This window comes from Leishmania major, chromosome 10 (genome assembly GCF_000002725.2).
Source record: "Leishmania major strain Friedlin complete genome, chromosome 10".
Lineage (NCBI taxonomy): Eukaryota > Euglenozoa > Kinetoplastea > Trypanosomatida > Trypanosomatidae > Leishmania > Leishmania major.
In genome coordinates, this window is record NC_007251.2 from 313,897 (window position 1) to 330,000 (window position 16,104).

The following is a 16,104-nucleotide window of genomic DNA, read 5'->3' on the forward strand; positions in this document are numbered from 1 at the left end:
ATGGAAGGCGAGAGAGGGGGAGGGAGGGAGCGAGGTGTTCAAGCAGGAGAGCCCCTCCCTTCAACGGCCACTGTCAGAGCAAGGAAGATAAAAGAGGGAAGCGGGCACACACACACACACACACACACACACACACAACCGGGCAAAGGAAAAAGGGGAGGGGCGAGGTGGTGGTGGTTTGCTCGACCACCGCCTCGGCAACGCCAGACGGCACGCATACGTGCGCGCACCGCAATGATTATCGCCACCATGGCAAGTAGCCTTTCTCCCCCGCTCTCTTCCAGTAGCACAGGAGACATCCAGTACGCGGGACCGCCCCCTCCTCCCTTCTCCCTGCTCGTCCGGTTCCACAACGGCAACAGAGCTAGCGCACCAGGCTGTGTGGGTGCCTGTGTGTTTCAAGCGCTCGTGGGCCGCAGAAGACTCTCTCTCCCTCTAGCCCAACCGCGTAGGAGAAGTTGCGCGGACACACACACGCGCACGTACGCACGTAGCAATCGACGGCGCAGGTCTGGGTGGTGGGGGGGGCACTACTATGGCGGCAGTAGCTTGAATTTATCGATGGCCCACTCCCGATACATCGCCATTTCACACGCCGGAAGGGCGAGGTATTGGTCTACCATGTCGTAGCTGATGGACGCCGCGATCTTGTCGAAGTCAACGCGCCCCTCGCGCCCTTCCTGACACTCGATGTTGTCGTCGTCGAATGTAGCGCCGCGACGGGGGCGATAATGCGGGTTTCTGCGGCATTGACGCAGGTAAAGAACACAGCCCAACAGCTCTGCCATGGCCCATAGAGGCCGCTCGCCCACTTTGGCCGACGTGTGCTCGCCTCCAGCGCCACCCTCATCCTTCTCAGAGACCTCACGCGCAACCCCCTCGGATGCCAGCTTCCGCAGCGGCGGGGTGCGGCGCTGCCAATGGTGCGCCGTCGCCACGTCCGTGTCTCGCGCGTCGCTCGGGAGTACCTCACGTAGCTCGTCGCCTACAAAGCATACGGTGCGGTAGTGATGTCCCGGGAACAGCTGCACTTCTCCCGTCTCCGGTGAAGGCAGCATCAGCACGCAGCCGTCGCGCGTGGCTGCCTGCTTGCGTTTTTCCTGTAAGAGCGTCAGCAACTCGCGACGGATCTCTTTCATTTCGTGCGTGATAGCTTTTCGTTGGCGCGACAGCTCCGACAGGAGCTGGCTCGTGGAGTCACCACCCTCCGCTGCACCGGAAGGAGCACGGGCAGTGGAGTCTTCATTGTCCCTGTCAGCATCATTTCCAGCGTCGCCCACCGCGGATACCGGGACGCTCAGCTCTTTGTTCTGCCGCCGCGCCCGGATGCGTCGCATGGACCACAGGTTTTTTGTCTTAAGGAGGTCTGCGCGTGCCGCGACTAGCTGCGAGGCACGCGACTGCAGCTCTTGTCGACGCTGACGGCGCTGGCGGCGCTGCAGCAGGGCGCCGGTGCAGTCAAGCAGCAGCACTGGCCGGTCACCGTAGCAGTGCAACGGGCGAGACGCAGCACCTTCAGCGGCGACAACACAGTCGCCGACGTCGCAGGCACCGGTTGCTCTCCGGCCGTCTTCCACGATTCCCGTCGCGGCGCACGGGAGAAACAGAGCACGAGGAATAAGAAATGGATGCTCGGCAGGGACGATCATGCGCTTGTGGTTGAGCATAACAACGAAGTCACGGCGACCGTCGGAGCTGACGTGCGCGGTCTTCTCGGACTGGGATGATGCGGGCGCACCTGCAGCATGATGCGCAACAGCTGCACTGTGGGTCGGGGGATCACCCGAGGCCACACGGGGCTGACACGGCAGGGATGGCGGGAGCAACGCCGAGGCTGGAGTCAGCTGGGCAGAGGGGGGCGACAAGAAGCGGGGAGGATGACCACTGACTGAGTTCTCGCTGACGGTGGGGATGGCGATACTGCTGTCTCCCATGTCTGCTGTATCTGCCGTGTGCGGCCGTTGTCTCTGCGGATCCTCGCAGCGGCGGGCTAATGTAGCAGAGGGAGGCGCGGGTGTGATGAGTGGGCGTTGGGCATCCTTGCAACTGTGCCCTAACCCACCTCTTTCTGTATGCTGCACTTCCGTTGCATCGTCGGATGCGGCGCGTGACCGTGTCGTCGGCTCAGACATGCCATCGCCCGGCCGCGCGCGCTTCCGATTTGATGAGTGCGTCAGCGAGGTAGCGCTGGTGCTCGCGCCGCTGTGCGGCGACGGAGATGACCCGGAGGACGAGCAAGAGGGGCGCATGCGCTCTGCATGCAGAGAGAGAGAAAGAAACACCAAAGGGTTTACCCGTGGGGTGTGTGCGATTGCACGAGGGGAGACGGCGACGAGAGGGGGGGGGGTGCGTGCGCGGAGGAGGAAAAGAAGCGGAGCGGCAGCTGTTCTTAGATGCAGCCGTGAAAGTCCGGGCAAGCGACATCAGCCACTGCACGCGTAGCGCTGCAGGTGAGCGTGTCCATGTGGGGCGGGGATGGGTAGGTGGGCCATCGGACGATGCGAAAACGAAAGCGGCAGCCGCACTGGCAACGCGGGTAGCGGTGCCATTTCGGTATCTCACGCTAGTGTATTCTGCTTTTCGTCGTCAACGGGTCGACTTGAATGCCAACCCCCTTTTAAGGTGGTGGAAGACTTGGGGAGCGGGGAGAGAGGGAGGTGGAGGCGCATGCACGCGTTTACCTGTGCGGGCGTCGACGTGTGCGGCAGTGCAGCGGGACGCAAACCTGAAGCCGTAGGGTGCGACAGAGACGGAGGATGGGTGCACAGGTTCACACGCACAAGCACGCACACACACACACACACACACACAGACCCAGACGAACACGCGGGGAGTTTAACAAGGCAAACAAGAGACGTACATCTAGGCGTAGTAGACAGCGACAACCACAGGTCGGTACACGTCTATACAAAACACGCACGCACCCGACAGAGGGGGCGCGGAAGATCGAGCTCTCATCCACCCGCACACAAACAAACATACAAGAAACAAAAAGGACAGAAGCCTGCAAGCAAATACAAAGCCACCACCACCACATACTACATACCACACCAGAGAACCTTGAATAGACATGCAGTGCGCGATGATGGAGGAGGGAGGGGGAGGGAGGAACGGTGACGGGTAACACTGCGATGTCCACCATGGCAGCGTGGACAACGATCACACACACATACACACAAAAAAAAAGTGCACTCGGTCACTCTTTCGCAGTCACCTGGTCGCACCGGGATACACCTCACCACTGCCGCCGACAGCGAGCCCTTCTCCTTGCTCACCCCAACCCCCTTCTCACTGTGGTGGGAGAGGACCCAGGCCGGTGGGGGGAGGACGGGCTTCCCTGTCCGGGCTCCACGTTGACGTCGCGTCGCTCGCTGCAGCCTCGCCGCTGCATTGTCGTGCTGTAAGAGGCGAAGGCGCACGGCGGGGCCATTGCTCCGCTCTCTGCCGGTTGTGCTGACATCGATGACGGTGCGTCACCTGGATCGCGGTGTGTCTCTGCCGCTGCCGCTGATGTCGACGATGCCGAAGTGCGCATCTGCATCAATGCCAGCAGCTCCGGTGGGAGAGATGGTCGTTGACGAGGCGAGTGCACAAGAGAAGACGTGGAAGGCGGCACGATGGTAGAGGTAGGCGGTCCCGTCCTTCCCGGCGGCGAGGCGATGAACGTGGTTAGGGGCAGCGGGGCCGTGGCAGAGGAGGAGGACACCAGCGGCTCGATGGGGGCGGTGGGGAGGACGGGACTAGCGAACAAGCGCAGCTCGTCGGCAAGAGTCGGCTGCGGCGCCGTGGAAGAGATTCGGGGCTGAACCGGCTGGAGCTGTAGCATGAGCGACGCTGAAGCGCGAGAGCGGCCGCTGCTGGCGATGTGAACGCTTTCCATGCTCCTTGTCATGCTGCCGTCACTGCTCGTGCGGCAGTGACGGCCGCTGTTGAGAGGGGACGGAGAGGGAGCATCGATGCGTCCGCCCAATGGCGTGGCAGCGCCCAGCGTGTACTCCACCCCTGCCCACACAGTGGGCGTTGCAAGGGCGGAAGGTGATGAGCGCAGTGTGGAGAAGGACAAGGCGCGATTCGCGCGGCGGCGGCTCCGACGAGAGGATCCACGCACGTGCTGCGTCCGCTGCTCAGCGGCGCTGGCGATCGAGGTGGAGGGGGGAGACCTGGTGCTGAACCCGACTCGCGTCTCGCCGTGTCGCAGTGGGGCCTGGTTGAACTCGGTGGACGGCAGTGATAGCCGCCCGCTCGGCGTACGAGGTGCAAAGGGCGAGAGCGACAGGGGCGACGACGTCGACAACGCCCACGACGGTCGCGGCGAGGCGGTGGGCTGCTCCGACGATAGCAGCAGCGAGTGACGACTGCTTTCCGCTGCTTCCTCGACACCGTCGCCGCGACGGCACGCATCGCCAGGCGAGAACGCGTAGGGCGGCAGAGGCGCGCGGTGCTGTCGCTGCTGACGTGGATGGGAGAGGGCAAGCGCCGTCGGGGTAGAATACGCCCCTGGCCAACGCTCGACACTGTCGGTGTTGCTGTTGGCGACGGAGACGGAGGCGATGGCACTCCCGAACGTTAGCCGCTGCGGCGCTACTCCGAAGGCCTCGCTGAAGCGACTGCCACTGCTGTCGGTGCGACTGATGCCGCGGACGCTGACGGATGGGGAGTGCATGCCCATGGACGAGTGTGACTGTTGCCGCCATCGGTGTTTCTGCTGCTGCTTCCGCGGTGCCCACGAGCGTCGCCGTGCCACCGCGCTACCGTAGACCGCGCTGCCTGCCGCGCGCACGCCTCGTCCCTCGTCGTCTTCGCTAAAACCGCCACCGCCGCTCGTGCGGGTGCCGCCTCCACTCCCAGGAGAGGCCGCCGCTGCCGCCAGGAAGAAGCTGAGCGAGCCGGTGGAGCGCCGCGAAGGGGATGAGGGTGGCGAGGGCGGGGGCTGCTGGGGAGAGCGCGCCAGATCGCATACCTTGGGTGTCATCGCCCCCGTCGTCGAGCCGCCTCGCGCGTGCGTAAGGCGTGTCGTGCGAGCCAAGAGCTGAATGTCCGCCTCCTGAGAGAGCGACAGCCAGTTCGCACCGCTTGGCGCGGCTGTCGAGGTGCTGCCCCTCCAGCCGTGATACACCTGCAGAAAGGAGCCGGTGCTGCGAAAGGGGGACGGATGCAAGGGTGAGGCCGAAGCCGGGGCGGCTTCTGCGACAGCCGTCCTTGACGGGGTCGCGATCACGGTGGCAGATGCCCGCGCTGCTGCAGGGGAGGCATAGACACCAGATAGACGCGTTGGTGTCATGCTGCTACTGCTGTTGCTACTGCCGCGCACGTGTCCATCCTCACCGCCTTTTTCCCCTTGGCGGACAAGATGCTGCGGCTCGTGACCCTTACCAGGACTGTGGCGAAGGCCGCCGTTGTCGCACTTCCTCTTGGCCTGGTCGCACGGCATCATGGGCCGCGCCGACGCAGTGGCCGCTGCCGTGGGCACGCGGCCGTATGGGTTCTGGTCGGCGGTTCCCATCTTGATTTCGTCTTCGACGTCGTCGCTGTCTTCTCTGGTCGCGCGGGGACTCGTTCGCCCCCCAGTCGACGTTGCGTGGGCGACCTGTGGGCGCCGATGAGCGCTCCTCCTGCTGCTGTGGTTGCTGTTCCCTTGCTCGTGCGAGCACGGCGTCGCCGTGGACCAAGTGGACGCTTGCAACAGCGACTGCAAGCGTGTCTGCGCCGGAGTGGAGAAGATGGAGAGTATAGAGGACCGCGCGGAGGACTCCTCCGGAGTGGCGGTGACGACCGCTGCTGCGGCACCACGGTGGCTGTGCTCACTCCCGTTGGCTCTACCCCACGCAACGGTGCTCGCCGTTGAGGCTTGTAGGCGCCGCTCGTCTGCGGTTAGTGCGAGGCGGCCGGCGACTCGGTGCGGTGTGCAGGCGGAGGGCCCCGTTGTGGTCGTGCTGGCGGCGGTCCCGCACCTGCCACGCGTCACGTCGAGTAGCGAAGGTGGCGACGCCGACAGGTTGCCGTCGGATACCACCGCGTCTTCCATGTCCATCAAACGTCGAATGGCAGTCCGGCTTTGCGAGGGCGGGCTGGAGGATGTCGACGCGGCACTTCTGCACAGCGAGCTGTCGTCGTCATCGTCAGTGAGAACGGTCCGTGAGTGACGCCGACGGTTGTCGGGGCCGCACGTGTAGCGGCCCTGGACACCACCTACACGCGCCGTGCCCGCGCGCTGCGCCTTCTGCGCCTCGTCGATCTCTGCGCCGACTGTTCTTGAGTTGTCGGCCCCGTTATCCGGCGAGAAGGAGAGACGGAGCATGTCGCACAAGTAGACCATCGGCGACGTCGTGGCGGCCAGCGCCGGAGCGTTGGTGGAGCCAGCGGCTTCGTCGGCCTCCTCGACTGCTGCGTCCACGTCCATGCCGCCGGCCTTCGTGTCGGTGCGAGCGTGCCACGGAGCAGGTGACGAAGACGAGGACGGGGACAAGGACGCGGCGCAAGACAAGGGCGGCAGCCGAGGGTCACGACGGCTGCGACGGCCGCGCACGCAATCGTCGCCACGCCCTCCCGCTGAAGCCGACGACTTAAAAATCTCGCCCTGTGGCTCCGCCGCGCCTGGGCTGTCACTGCTGCGCTGACTAGAGCTCTCTTTACTGGTATCGTCCCTCGTGCCAGGGCTGGTGCGCCGCACAAACGGCGTCTCCTCATCGACCGCGCCAGCGTCCTCCTCGAACACGCCGTCCTGGTGCGGTTCTGATGTGCTGCGCTCGAAGTCGAAATCATCGCGACTACTACGCTCCGAGGCCGCCGTCCGTCCGGTTGCGCTCGCTGAAGGACAGGAGCTGCAGCGGGACCCCAGCTTCCACGCACGATGGCCAACCGTGCTTGCCATCGCTGCGGCCGTCACTGCATCTACGTGTATCGCATCGACTGCGGGATTGTTGAAGCAGCTCACGCTGTTTCGGGGATGCGCAAGCGCGGAGACTCTTCGACTGCTGTCGCCCAGGCACATTGCGCCCTCTGCACGGTAGGCCTCTTCGCTGGGCATCCGGCTTGATGGGACGACGTCTGTGAGTGCGGCGTTGGGCAGTGAAGGGCGACGCAAGTGATCCACCGGGATCGGTGACGGCAACACCGCACAAGACGATGTCACTATTGTGTCGTCGACGTCGACAACGCCAGCGGTGGCAAAGGAAAGGGAAACATGCAGCGAGGCGCTGCGCCCACCGCGATCGACGCGTACGGACGGCGACAGCAGCATCTGCGCCGCGCATGTGCTGGCCGATGTCGCGCGTGGTGCTGCAGATCGCGACACAACGACAGAGGATGCCGGCGTGGGGGACGACGCACCAGAAGTGCGCTGCGGTGCGGATCCTGTGTGGCGAGGATGCGCATCTTCTCCGACGGCTGCTGCTGGAGACGGCGACAGCCGATGATCATCACTGTGGCCCTGCTGTGCAGCGTCCGGTTGTGGCTGCCGCCCTCGCGCAGCTTGTCCTCTCCGCCACCACAGTGGGAGATCGTGCTGCTGCGGTGACGGCGAGGTGCTCCCACGGCTGCGTGTCTGCGCCGAGGCAAGAGGCAGACCCCGAGCGACAGCGACCGAGTCCGCGCGAATCTCGTCCGAGTTGTCATCTGCGCCGGTTCCTCGAAACACGTACGGCGCAGCAGCAGCAGCTCGCCCTCGCCGTGGTCCCTCACTCGCTGACCAATGAGCGCCTGATGCGTCCGGGGAGAGAAACATGTGCTCTGCTGTGCGTTGCTGTGGCCCTCTTGCGTCACCCAAGCCGTCGTTGAAATCGAACGTGAGCAGCTCGCGCTGGCGCTGCCGCTCCAGAGTGCGTTGAAGCTGCTGCTGCAGTCGTTCTCGTGTGCCCACCTCGCCGTGGGCGCCAGCACCGACTTCGTCGACCACCGCATCGGCATTGCCGCTACTCGCGCGTTGACGTGGGTGCCGCGAAAGAAGCCAGCGTGACTGCTGCACGTCTTCCATGGCTGCCTCACCTGGTGTGTCACCTCTACCGGCAAGGAAAGACGAGTCGCGACGCATGAGGATGTAGTGGCGGTCGATGTTGCTGGGAAGCGCGGTTGCCTCGGTCGTCTCCGTGGAAATCGCTCGACTAACAGAAGGGCGTAGGGAGCTGGCGGCGAGAGAGACGAATGAGGTGCTATCACGCGGCATCGAGGTGGACGCTGATGAAGCAATGGCGGGCGAGCGGGGGAGGGCCGCGGGGGAGGGCGGGAGTGAGGACAGGAGACGCGCCAACGGCTGCGGCGCAACCTCCTCCGTCTGCTGTGTGGGGAGGGGTGTGGTGGCACTGCCGGTGTTCGAGGGCGTTCCACCGTGTAAATTAGGGAGAGGCGGGGGCTGCGTGCTGCCACTGCGGCCGACGCGGTACTGCATGCGCTGCGGATCTGGCCGTGGCCGTCGCTGATGGTGATCGTACGGTTGACCGGTGCCCAAAGATTGATGCTGCTGCTGCTGCTGACGGTGATGAACAGTCCCCACAGGGATCGACAGCGCCGCAGTTGTCACCGGCGTGACCGCCACCGACTCAGGGACGGGACGCTCCACCACAGCGAGCCTGCCCTCCAAGGAGCCTGAGGGAGGAGGAGTTGAGCGGCCCGCAGACGTCGCGAAGTCTTCCACGCGACGCCCACGAATGCCGAGTTCCACGTTCTGAGAGGCGTACGCTGCTGCTGGCGACGGTGGTGTGCGAGCCGTCACCCAGCCACCAGCGGCAGCTGAAGGGAAAGCCTCATGTAGCTGTCTTATTCCTGGCGATCCGGAGGCGAGTAGCGGCACCGGACGTGATGCATGACGGCAGGTAATCTTTTCACTCTGCCGGCGATGCAGCGTTACGAAGAGAGCGGTATAGTCGAGCGGGCAGCTGCCGGGGTGCGGGGTTGGCAGAAAGGTGCGTGTGTGACCTGTGCACACGACCTCGAACTGAGGAGGCGGTGCCGGCTCGATGCTCTCCACCGCCATAATCGCAACTGCCATGCGTTCATAACGAGGACTCACCACGCAGACATGCGACCCTAGCGTCTGCACGGCGCGTGTTGGCGCTCCCCAGGTGTGCGTGAAGACATCGGGAGGTAGATAGTCTAGCGGATTCATCAAGGGAGACGAGAAGCACAGCGGGCAAGCAGACGCACGTCAGGGGTGGGGTGAGGGCGATCAGGTGCGCACGAATTGAAGGAGGACAGGAGTGCGGACCGGCACAACCAGCGCTGCACGTCAACAGAGAGAAAGAGCGACAGAAAACCGCACGGATGTGGAGTTACACGTGGTGGTGACGAGGGAAATGGCCGGTGCGGCCGGCAGAGCGAGAAGAGCCCCCTCCCCCCTCCTCCTAAACAAACACAAAGAGCCTCTACAACAATATGAGATACGACAGCCGATGTGCTTCTGTCTGTGTCGCGCGGTGCGTGAGTGAAGTCTAGCAGGTGCGCGACGGATGTGGTGGTTTCCCCTCCTCGACCCCCTTGTGTCTCTCTTTCGATAGATGGAGATGGAGCAGGGTATTCGTTCCCCGCACACGGTGAATGGAAAGATGGTGATGGGTGCCGTCGAGCCGAGAGGTCTAACGCGCACCGGCTAAACTTGAGGAGAGGAGAGAGTTCAAGTAGCGACTTGCGGCGAACTTGCCAGACACACACACACACACACACACACACACACAAACACACACACACACACCTGGAGCCAGAGGCGCGAAAGGAGGTAGACGTTCTTTACGCCCAGAGCAGTGACCTTGATCGATTTTTGCCACCGCACGCTCTCTCTTTCTCTCTCTGCACCTCAGTCTCGTCCTTGTCCCAAGGGACAGGTTGGCAGCTCGCGAAACTAGACACGGAGGACACGTGAACGGCACGAGCAGAAGAGAAGGAGATGGCACAAGCGACAGTGATGGAGTAAGTCGCGCGTGGGCAAGAGGGAGAGAGGGCAGGGCAGGGCAGGGGTGTTGACAAACACAACAGAGGAAGCACGTAAGGGGCAATCACAAATGGTGCACGCTAAAACAAACAAACAAACAAACAAACAAACAACAACAACAAAACAAGAGCAACAGCGAGAGAGCGGTGGTGAAAACAATAAAGGATGATGTAGGGTCTAGGGTGTACGAGAGGCGAAAACGCAACACAAAGGGGAAAGCCACAAAGGTCGACCGTCGGCGGCTGCCACGACACACACTCGGAGGAGGGTGGGGGCCACGTGCCGCAGCGTCTCTATCGTCCCTCCCCCCCCTCTCCTCAACTAAGCGTGTGTATAGATATCTATATATATATAGATATATAGATATATAGATATATACGAAAGGGTGTGGGTGAGTCGAAGCCGACACAGCGAACCACAAAAACAAAAAAATAAGACGACAAGAGACACAGGACAAAGTTGTTGCGCTCGCGTGCGCGCGCGTCTACCGTAACGGTGAGGGACAACGCGGAGGAGGAGGGGAGGAGGAAGAGGGGGGGGGGGAGACTGGAGAACGCCAACGCTGTGCAAGGGAAACTGATCGTCGGTGCAGCCCCGTGCTCCTGTGCGTGGCGTGTCGTGTCTTTGTGAGGATCTGTGTATCTGCCACCAACCGCTCAAGCAGACACCACCACTGTTAGGTCGACTGCAGGACTTTTCAATCTGTACAAGAAGCTGTTACCTTCTTGGCGAAGGAGACGTGCCGAAAGTGTTGTGTGCATGAGGAGTGATGGGGCGGGGAAGAAGCGGGACAGCCGCAGAGGACGTGAGGTAGAACGCAGAGGGGTGGGGGGGGAGAGAGAGAGAGAAAGGTGGAGGCGACTACTTCAAAGGCGTGTCGGCACTCTTGCGCTGGTGTGCATGGAGTCAAGGGGCAGTTAGCGTCGAAGAGAGAGAGAGAGAGACATGGGTAGGAAAGGAAATGGGCAGAGCGCGCGTGCAGCACTGATCGTTTTTAGGTCCCTTGTTTTATTTTTCGCTCTTGCGCACTGGCACATGTGGGCGCGTGCGGTTATGTGCGCCGGAGCGTGCGTCTCGCTTCTTCGAGAGGCGTGCAGCCCCACACGCCCACTGACGCAAGACAAAAATCGTACAAGAGCGGAGGACAAACCGAGAAGAAGGGGGGCCGAGTCGATGGGTGCAGAGGCTGCGGTGCGTCGATGCACGCGCCACAGAGATACGGACGCGGGCTACTAGAGACACTCGCTGAAAGACGTACACGCTAACCACACTCACCACTCCCTCCCTGCTCCTTCTCCCCTTTCCTCCTCGGTCGCTGCCACATGAACGACTTTCTTCTTTTAGTTAACAAGGAAGCGCATCAAAGGAATGACTGCGACGGTGGCAACAACAAGGGCAGCGGGGCGGACACCACGCCCACCCCCGCCCTGCTCTGCCACGAGGGACGAGGAAACACGAGAGAGTGAGGCACCCGCACCCGCACGCGAATCGAAACGAAGACAGACGCACTGGCAACCACACCGCCGCTGCGACGCTGCGTAGGCGCATGCACATATGTGCGTGCGCCAGCGGTGGCGTGACCGCGGCAGCAACACCCAAGATCACGCGGGATCCGATCAAGCGAACCGACGCTCAACAGCCACATGCACATGCGGTATGCACATACATACGACGATGGAGACGTTCGAAAACACGAACGAAGCAGGCAATGGATGTGAAGAGTTGTGTTCACCACCGTCTTCACCTGTTCAGCGCATGGAGCGGAAGGATGGGGTGGGGTGAGAGAGAAGGGAGGGGATGAGGTGAGGCAGGGAGAGGAGGGGGACTGCACCCTACTCCACCCCCTCCCTCCCCCTCCTTCGTGGTTGAACAGCCGCCCATCATGCTTGACACTGCGTGGAACACCATGACGCCACCCACCCCCTCCCCTCCTTCCCCTCGCCCCCTCTGCCTTGTTAGCCTTTACGCCGCCTTAGTCGTCGGCCTCACCGCCTTCCAGCGCGGCACACCCTTGCAAAACGCCACTCCGACCAGCGTGCCAATGAGTGTTGGCTGCCAGTCGAAGTACAAGATGCACACCCCACCCACCCAGCACGCGTACTTGATCCAGCCGCTGAAGCTGCTCAAGATGCTTATGGGTGTCAGACCGTAGTAAAGGTACTCCATTACAAACAGCGCAGCAATCACGTCCCACGGGCCGAACTGCTTCTCCGGGGCGGCCGTGCTGCCATAGTAGAGGTAGTTGCTCAACCACATAATCGCGCCCGAGAGGACGGCGGTGCCACCGCAGTACATCATCAGTCCGCGGGAGCCCAGTGTAGGCAGGACGTGGTGGCACATGGTGTGCAGAAGCATCATCGCGTACGTCATGGCAAGGAAGTTATTCGTCAAGAAGGAGTGCAGCAGCCATGTCCACGGGCGAACGCTGTTGTCGACCCCCCACTTCTCCAACCACCAGCGCTCCTCCGTGTTGCTACCGGTGCTGCAGAGGCAAAATACGGTGAAGACGATGAAGTTGATGGCATTGACGCTGTTGTAGATGTGCGGAAAGTTGGCGTAGTCGTCGCGCAGGCCGCGAACATGATCCATGAAGCCCTTCTTCTTGGCTTGGCCCTTGTCGCCCTTCTTGTTCTTGCTGCCCTTCGCGGAGGAGCCACTCTGTTGATCGCCGTCCTGGTCCCCGCCCTCCGTCTTGGTGCTCGACTCTTCGCCCTCCTTACCGGTCTCCCCGGCGTTGCGGTCCTGCTGCTGCTGCTGCTGATCCTTCGCGCGTATCCAGCGGTACTGGATGGCGTTCTGGGAGAGCAGGGAGGGCGCGGAGAGCCGTGCCCTGCGCAGGAAGGTCCGCGTCGGCGTCGCACCGCAGCTAACAGGACTAGTACGAAGGTTCACAGAGGGAAAGTGGAACTGGCGCTGAGGGGTCCATGCTGCTGCCAACGCCATCGATGGTGCCACGGGCAGAAAAACAGCCGTCGTCTTCATCGCCACGCGGATGCACGGCAGCGAAGAGGCGCCGCTCGGGTGCGTCACGCGTCGCAAGGTGGCCGAGGCGACGGATGTCGCGACTGCACAAGCACCGCGGAGGCGAAGCATCTTGTTGCTTGCTTATGTGGTTCCAGCTTCCACCCATGCAAAGGGCAGATGAGTGCAGATCTCGGTGACGAGGGAACACCGAGGTGAAGGGAGGGAGAGGGTGTCAGAGATGGTTGACATGCTTTTTGACGAGGCGGTGCATCATGCGCGAAGACAGAGACGCTGTCTACAACGAGGAGAGAAGTCTGCGTGGGCTCATCAGGGGGTGCGAGTCTGGCAGGTCTGGACCGGCTGCTTAGGACATGCGTCCACAGCTTCCTCTTCGCCACGTGTAGACGCCGTCCTACCCACGCTGTGGTCTCAAGGACCTGTGCGCACAAGAAGGTGACACACACACACACACACATAGCGTATCATCGCTGCCTTCCACTCACGAGGAAGAGAGATGGGCCTCTCATACGCAGCCGAAACGCAGACTTCGGCCAGGTGGCTTGAGAATCAGGGGTGCGCGAGCTACGATATAGGAGAACACCGAGCAAGCAAAGCAGAGGGCGAGTTGGAAGCAATTTTAGGTCGGCCCTGTCGCCGTCTCGGACATATACACCACAACACCGGCATGTGGAGAGAGATTCATACACCGAAGCGCGCGCACACACACAAACACACACACGTATACATATATATATATGTGTGTGTGTGGACGGTTGACAGGGCTACTGCATCATCATCCCACACACGGAAAATGGCCGACACGCGCATGCATGTGCACCTCTCGCCTCCGTCGGAGAGAAGCAAGCTAGAAAGGTGAACCTTTCTTACCCTGGCGGGTGCACAAGGAAGGAGGCCAGAACCGTCCGCACACGCTGCCGTGGCAACGAAGGTGGTGTCGTGTTCGGCGCGCCGCGGATACTGTCGTCTACGTCCACATCAGCTTCGACGTTACTGGCATCCCCCCTCCTTGTTCACCTCCGCTTCGTTCTCTATATCGAATCCTCGGTATGCATGGAGAAGGACGAAGGATAGCCGCTGGCGGTGTGGGGTCGAGAAATGTCGCGCGACGGATGCTGCTGACGGCGCCTTGCTTCTTGGAGATAAGGGTCTTCTCCATGCTACGGCTGCCACTGCAGCGCAGGAGCTGATGCGTATTGCGAGTTGGTCTCTCGGATGCTCGCAGAGGGCTGTCCGTTCACACGAACACCGCTTCCGGTCTTGAGCGGATTATGTGGTTGCGGCGTTGGCTGTGCCTGTTGCTGAGTAAGGGTCTCTCAGAGAAAGTGGCAAAGGCCATCGATCTCGCGCTGGATAGCGTCCAGCTGCGGTTGCTCCTTCTGATGGCTGCGCGCGTGTGTGTGTGTGGCCATCAGTGAACGCCGCCGCAGAGCGTACGTTTTTCCGGGTGCAGACGGGGTGGTGGTGAGGGAGCAGAGACACAAGTCGATACCCGAGATGATGTCGCTGCTGCTGCTGCTGCCGCCGCCGCCGGCACATCCGCGCTGCAACCACTGCGGGACGGCACAGCTCGACGGACGTTCTTTTTGGGAGAGGCAGCAGTATGGGTGAGCGTAGGGAGGACGGTGTCGTTGCTCCTAGATCGGTGCCCGGTGTGATTGGCACGGGCTGCTGCTGCTGCTTCTACTTGATGCACGCTCGGCGACGGGAGCGGCAAGGCGCCCGCACCGTGACTCGTGCGACGTGCCGTGTCCGGGATGAGGGTTTCCTGCAAAAGCTCCTCCAAGCGCGCCAGCTGCGTCGATTGTGCCTGCATCGTCTCCTGCATCGCCCGCAGCGTCGAGCACGCCTCGACCGCTTCGGGGCGGTCCGCCGGGGGCAGGCAGCGGTGTCGCTGCCACAGTAACGCGTGCGGTGGCTCTGCTGTGCGCGTGTCATCCCTTGCTTCTCCCGTAGTCTTCATCAAGGAGGACGCTCGCGCGTCCACATCAGAGCTATCGGGAGATACCGAGCGACGCGCGACGACCAGCATCTTTCGCATCTGGCGCAGCTGCTTCTCCTGCTCCATTCGCAGGCGCTGCAGCCACGGCATGAGCCACGTCGGCTGTGATGAGCCGGCAATGTCATCCACATCAGGGGCGCGCATGCTTCGCAGCCCGGTGTCGTGAGCGCATCGGGGTTGCTTGGCGCTCTCCCCCGCCGAAGAGAGCGGCGTTGATACCGATGCTACTGCACAAAATGGCGATGCCGTCACCTCTGCACTGTCCTCGGTGCATAGCCGCAGCGGCGGCTCCACGTGCGAGCCCTCCATGCCCAATCTCTCCAGAAGCACGTCACGCACGACGCGACGCAGCTCGTACTCGTTTTCCATCAAACGTTTGACATCACTGGTACAGGGTAGAAGGTTGTGATGCGGATGCTCCAAGAACCGCCGCGGAGGGGGCCGAGGGAGTTGCAGCGGACGCTGTGACAGCTGGTACTTCCGCGACTGCGGTGGTGCTGCGGAGGGCGAAGCTGGGCGTGCATCCGATGTACGCATCGAGTTGGCAGGGGCCGCGCTGTCGCTTGCTTTCCACGCCACATCCACTGTGATGCCCACGGATGTTGCCGTGTGGGGTGCCCCCCTCGCTGCTCTTCTTGTCGTTGCCGCCTTTTTCACACACGGCAGAAGCTCGAGGACGCGATGGCGATGGGCGATCCGCCTCTCTGTTGCCTTGATGCTGCTGCGGGTTCTGATGGTGCCGCTGACGGTGCGCTGCGTGCAGTTCGTCCTCGACTTGACGCACCCGTTTGTGCAGCTGGGCTTCGCTCATCGATACACACACTGCAGCCTCTGCTCTACAGCGATTACTGTGCACACCGCTGTCTAATGAGTGGCCGTGGCACTCTCGCGGCTGCTTGTGTGCATCCTCGTGGTGCGGGACTGTTTTCGGTGCCGCCTCAACGACCGCTGTAGGCGGCGCAGATCCCTGTGCGGCTGAGAGTGTGGGTGCCGATGATGAGGGCAGCACTAGCAGAATGCGAAAAGATGGTCGATGGAATGGTGACTGCGTCCAGTGTGTAACATCTCTGGCGCGTGTGTCCGCGGCAGACATGCCAAGCGTATAGAGGGCACGCCACCGTGCCTCTGAGCGCGCCAGATCCAAAGAGGAACGGTGTTCTGTCGGCGACGCTTCTCCTGCATGCGTGGCGTTGTGTTTGTG

The 16,104-nt window shown here is 62.3% G+C and overlaps 4 protein-coding genes across 4 annotated transcripts; all 4 read right to left on the bottom strand.

The window, feature by feature from the left end:
* Window positions 1-533: 533 nt before the first annotated feature.
* LMJF_10_0650 (hypothetical protein) lies at window positions 534-1,667 on the bottom strand (the record flags this gene model as incomplete). The annotated part of the gene is made up of 1 exon (XM_001681346.1): window positions 534-1,667. One exon carries the CDS (start codon window positions 1,665-1,667, stop codon window positions 534-536), a length of 1,134 nt encoding a protein of 377 aa, XP_001681398.1.
* A 1,604-nt stretch (window positions 1,668-3,271) lies between these two features.
* LMJF_10_0660 (hypothetical protein) lies at window positions 3,272-9,100 on the bottom strand (the record flags this gene model as incomplete). The annotated part of the gene is made up of 1 exon (XM_001681347.1): window positions 3,272-9,100. The coding sequence occupies one exon, from the start codon at window positions 9,098-9,100 to the stop codon at window positions 3,272-3,274; it is 5,829 nt and encodes a 1,942-aa protein (XP_001681399.1).
* Window positions 9,101-11,881: 2,781 nt separating this feature from the next.
* On the bottom strand, window positions 11,882-12,862 carry LMJF_10_0670 (conserved hypothetical protein; the record flags this gene model as incomplete). Its single annotated transcript, XM_001681348.1, has 1 exon — window positions 11,882-12,862. The coding sequence occupies one exon, from the start codon at window positions 12,860-12,862 to the stop codon at window positions 11,882-11,884; it is 981 nt and encodes a 326-aa protein (XP_001681400.1).
* A 1,450-nt stretch (window positions 12,863-14,312) lies between these two features.
* LMJF_10_0680 (hypothetical protein) lies at window positions 14,313-15,440 on the bottom strand (the record flags this gene model as incomplete). Its single annotated transcript, XM_001681349.1, has 1 exon — window positions 14,313-15,440. The coding sequence occupies one exon, from the start codon at window positions 15,438-15,440 to the stop codon at window positions 14,313-14,315; it is 1,128 nt and encodes a 375-aa protein (XP_001681401.1).
* Window positions 15,441-16,104: the final 664 nt, after the last annotated feature.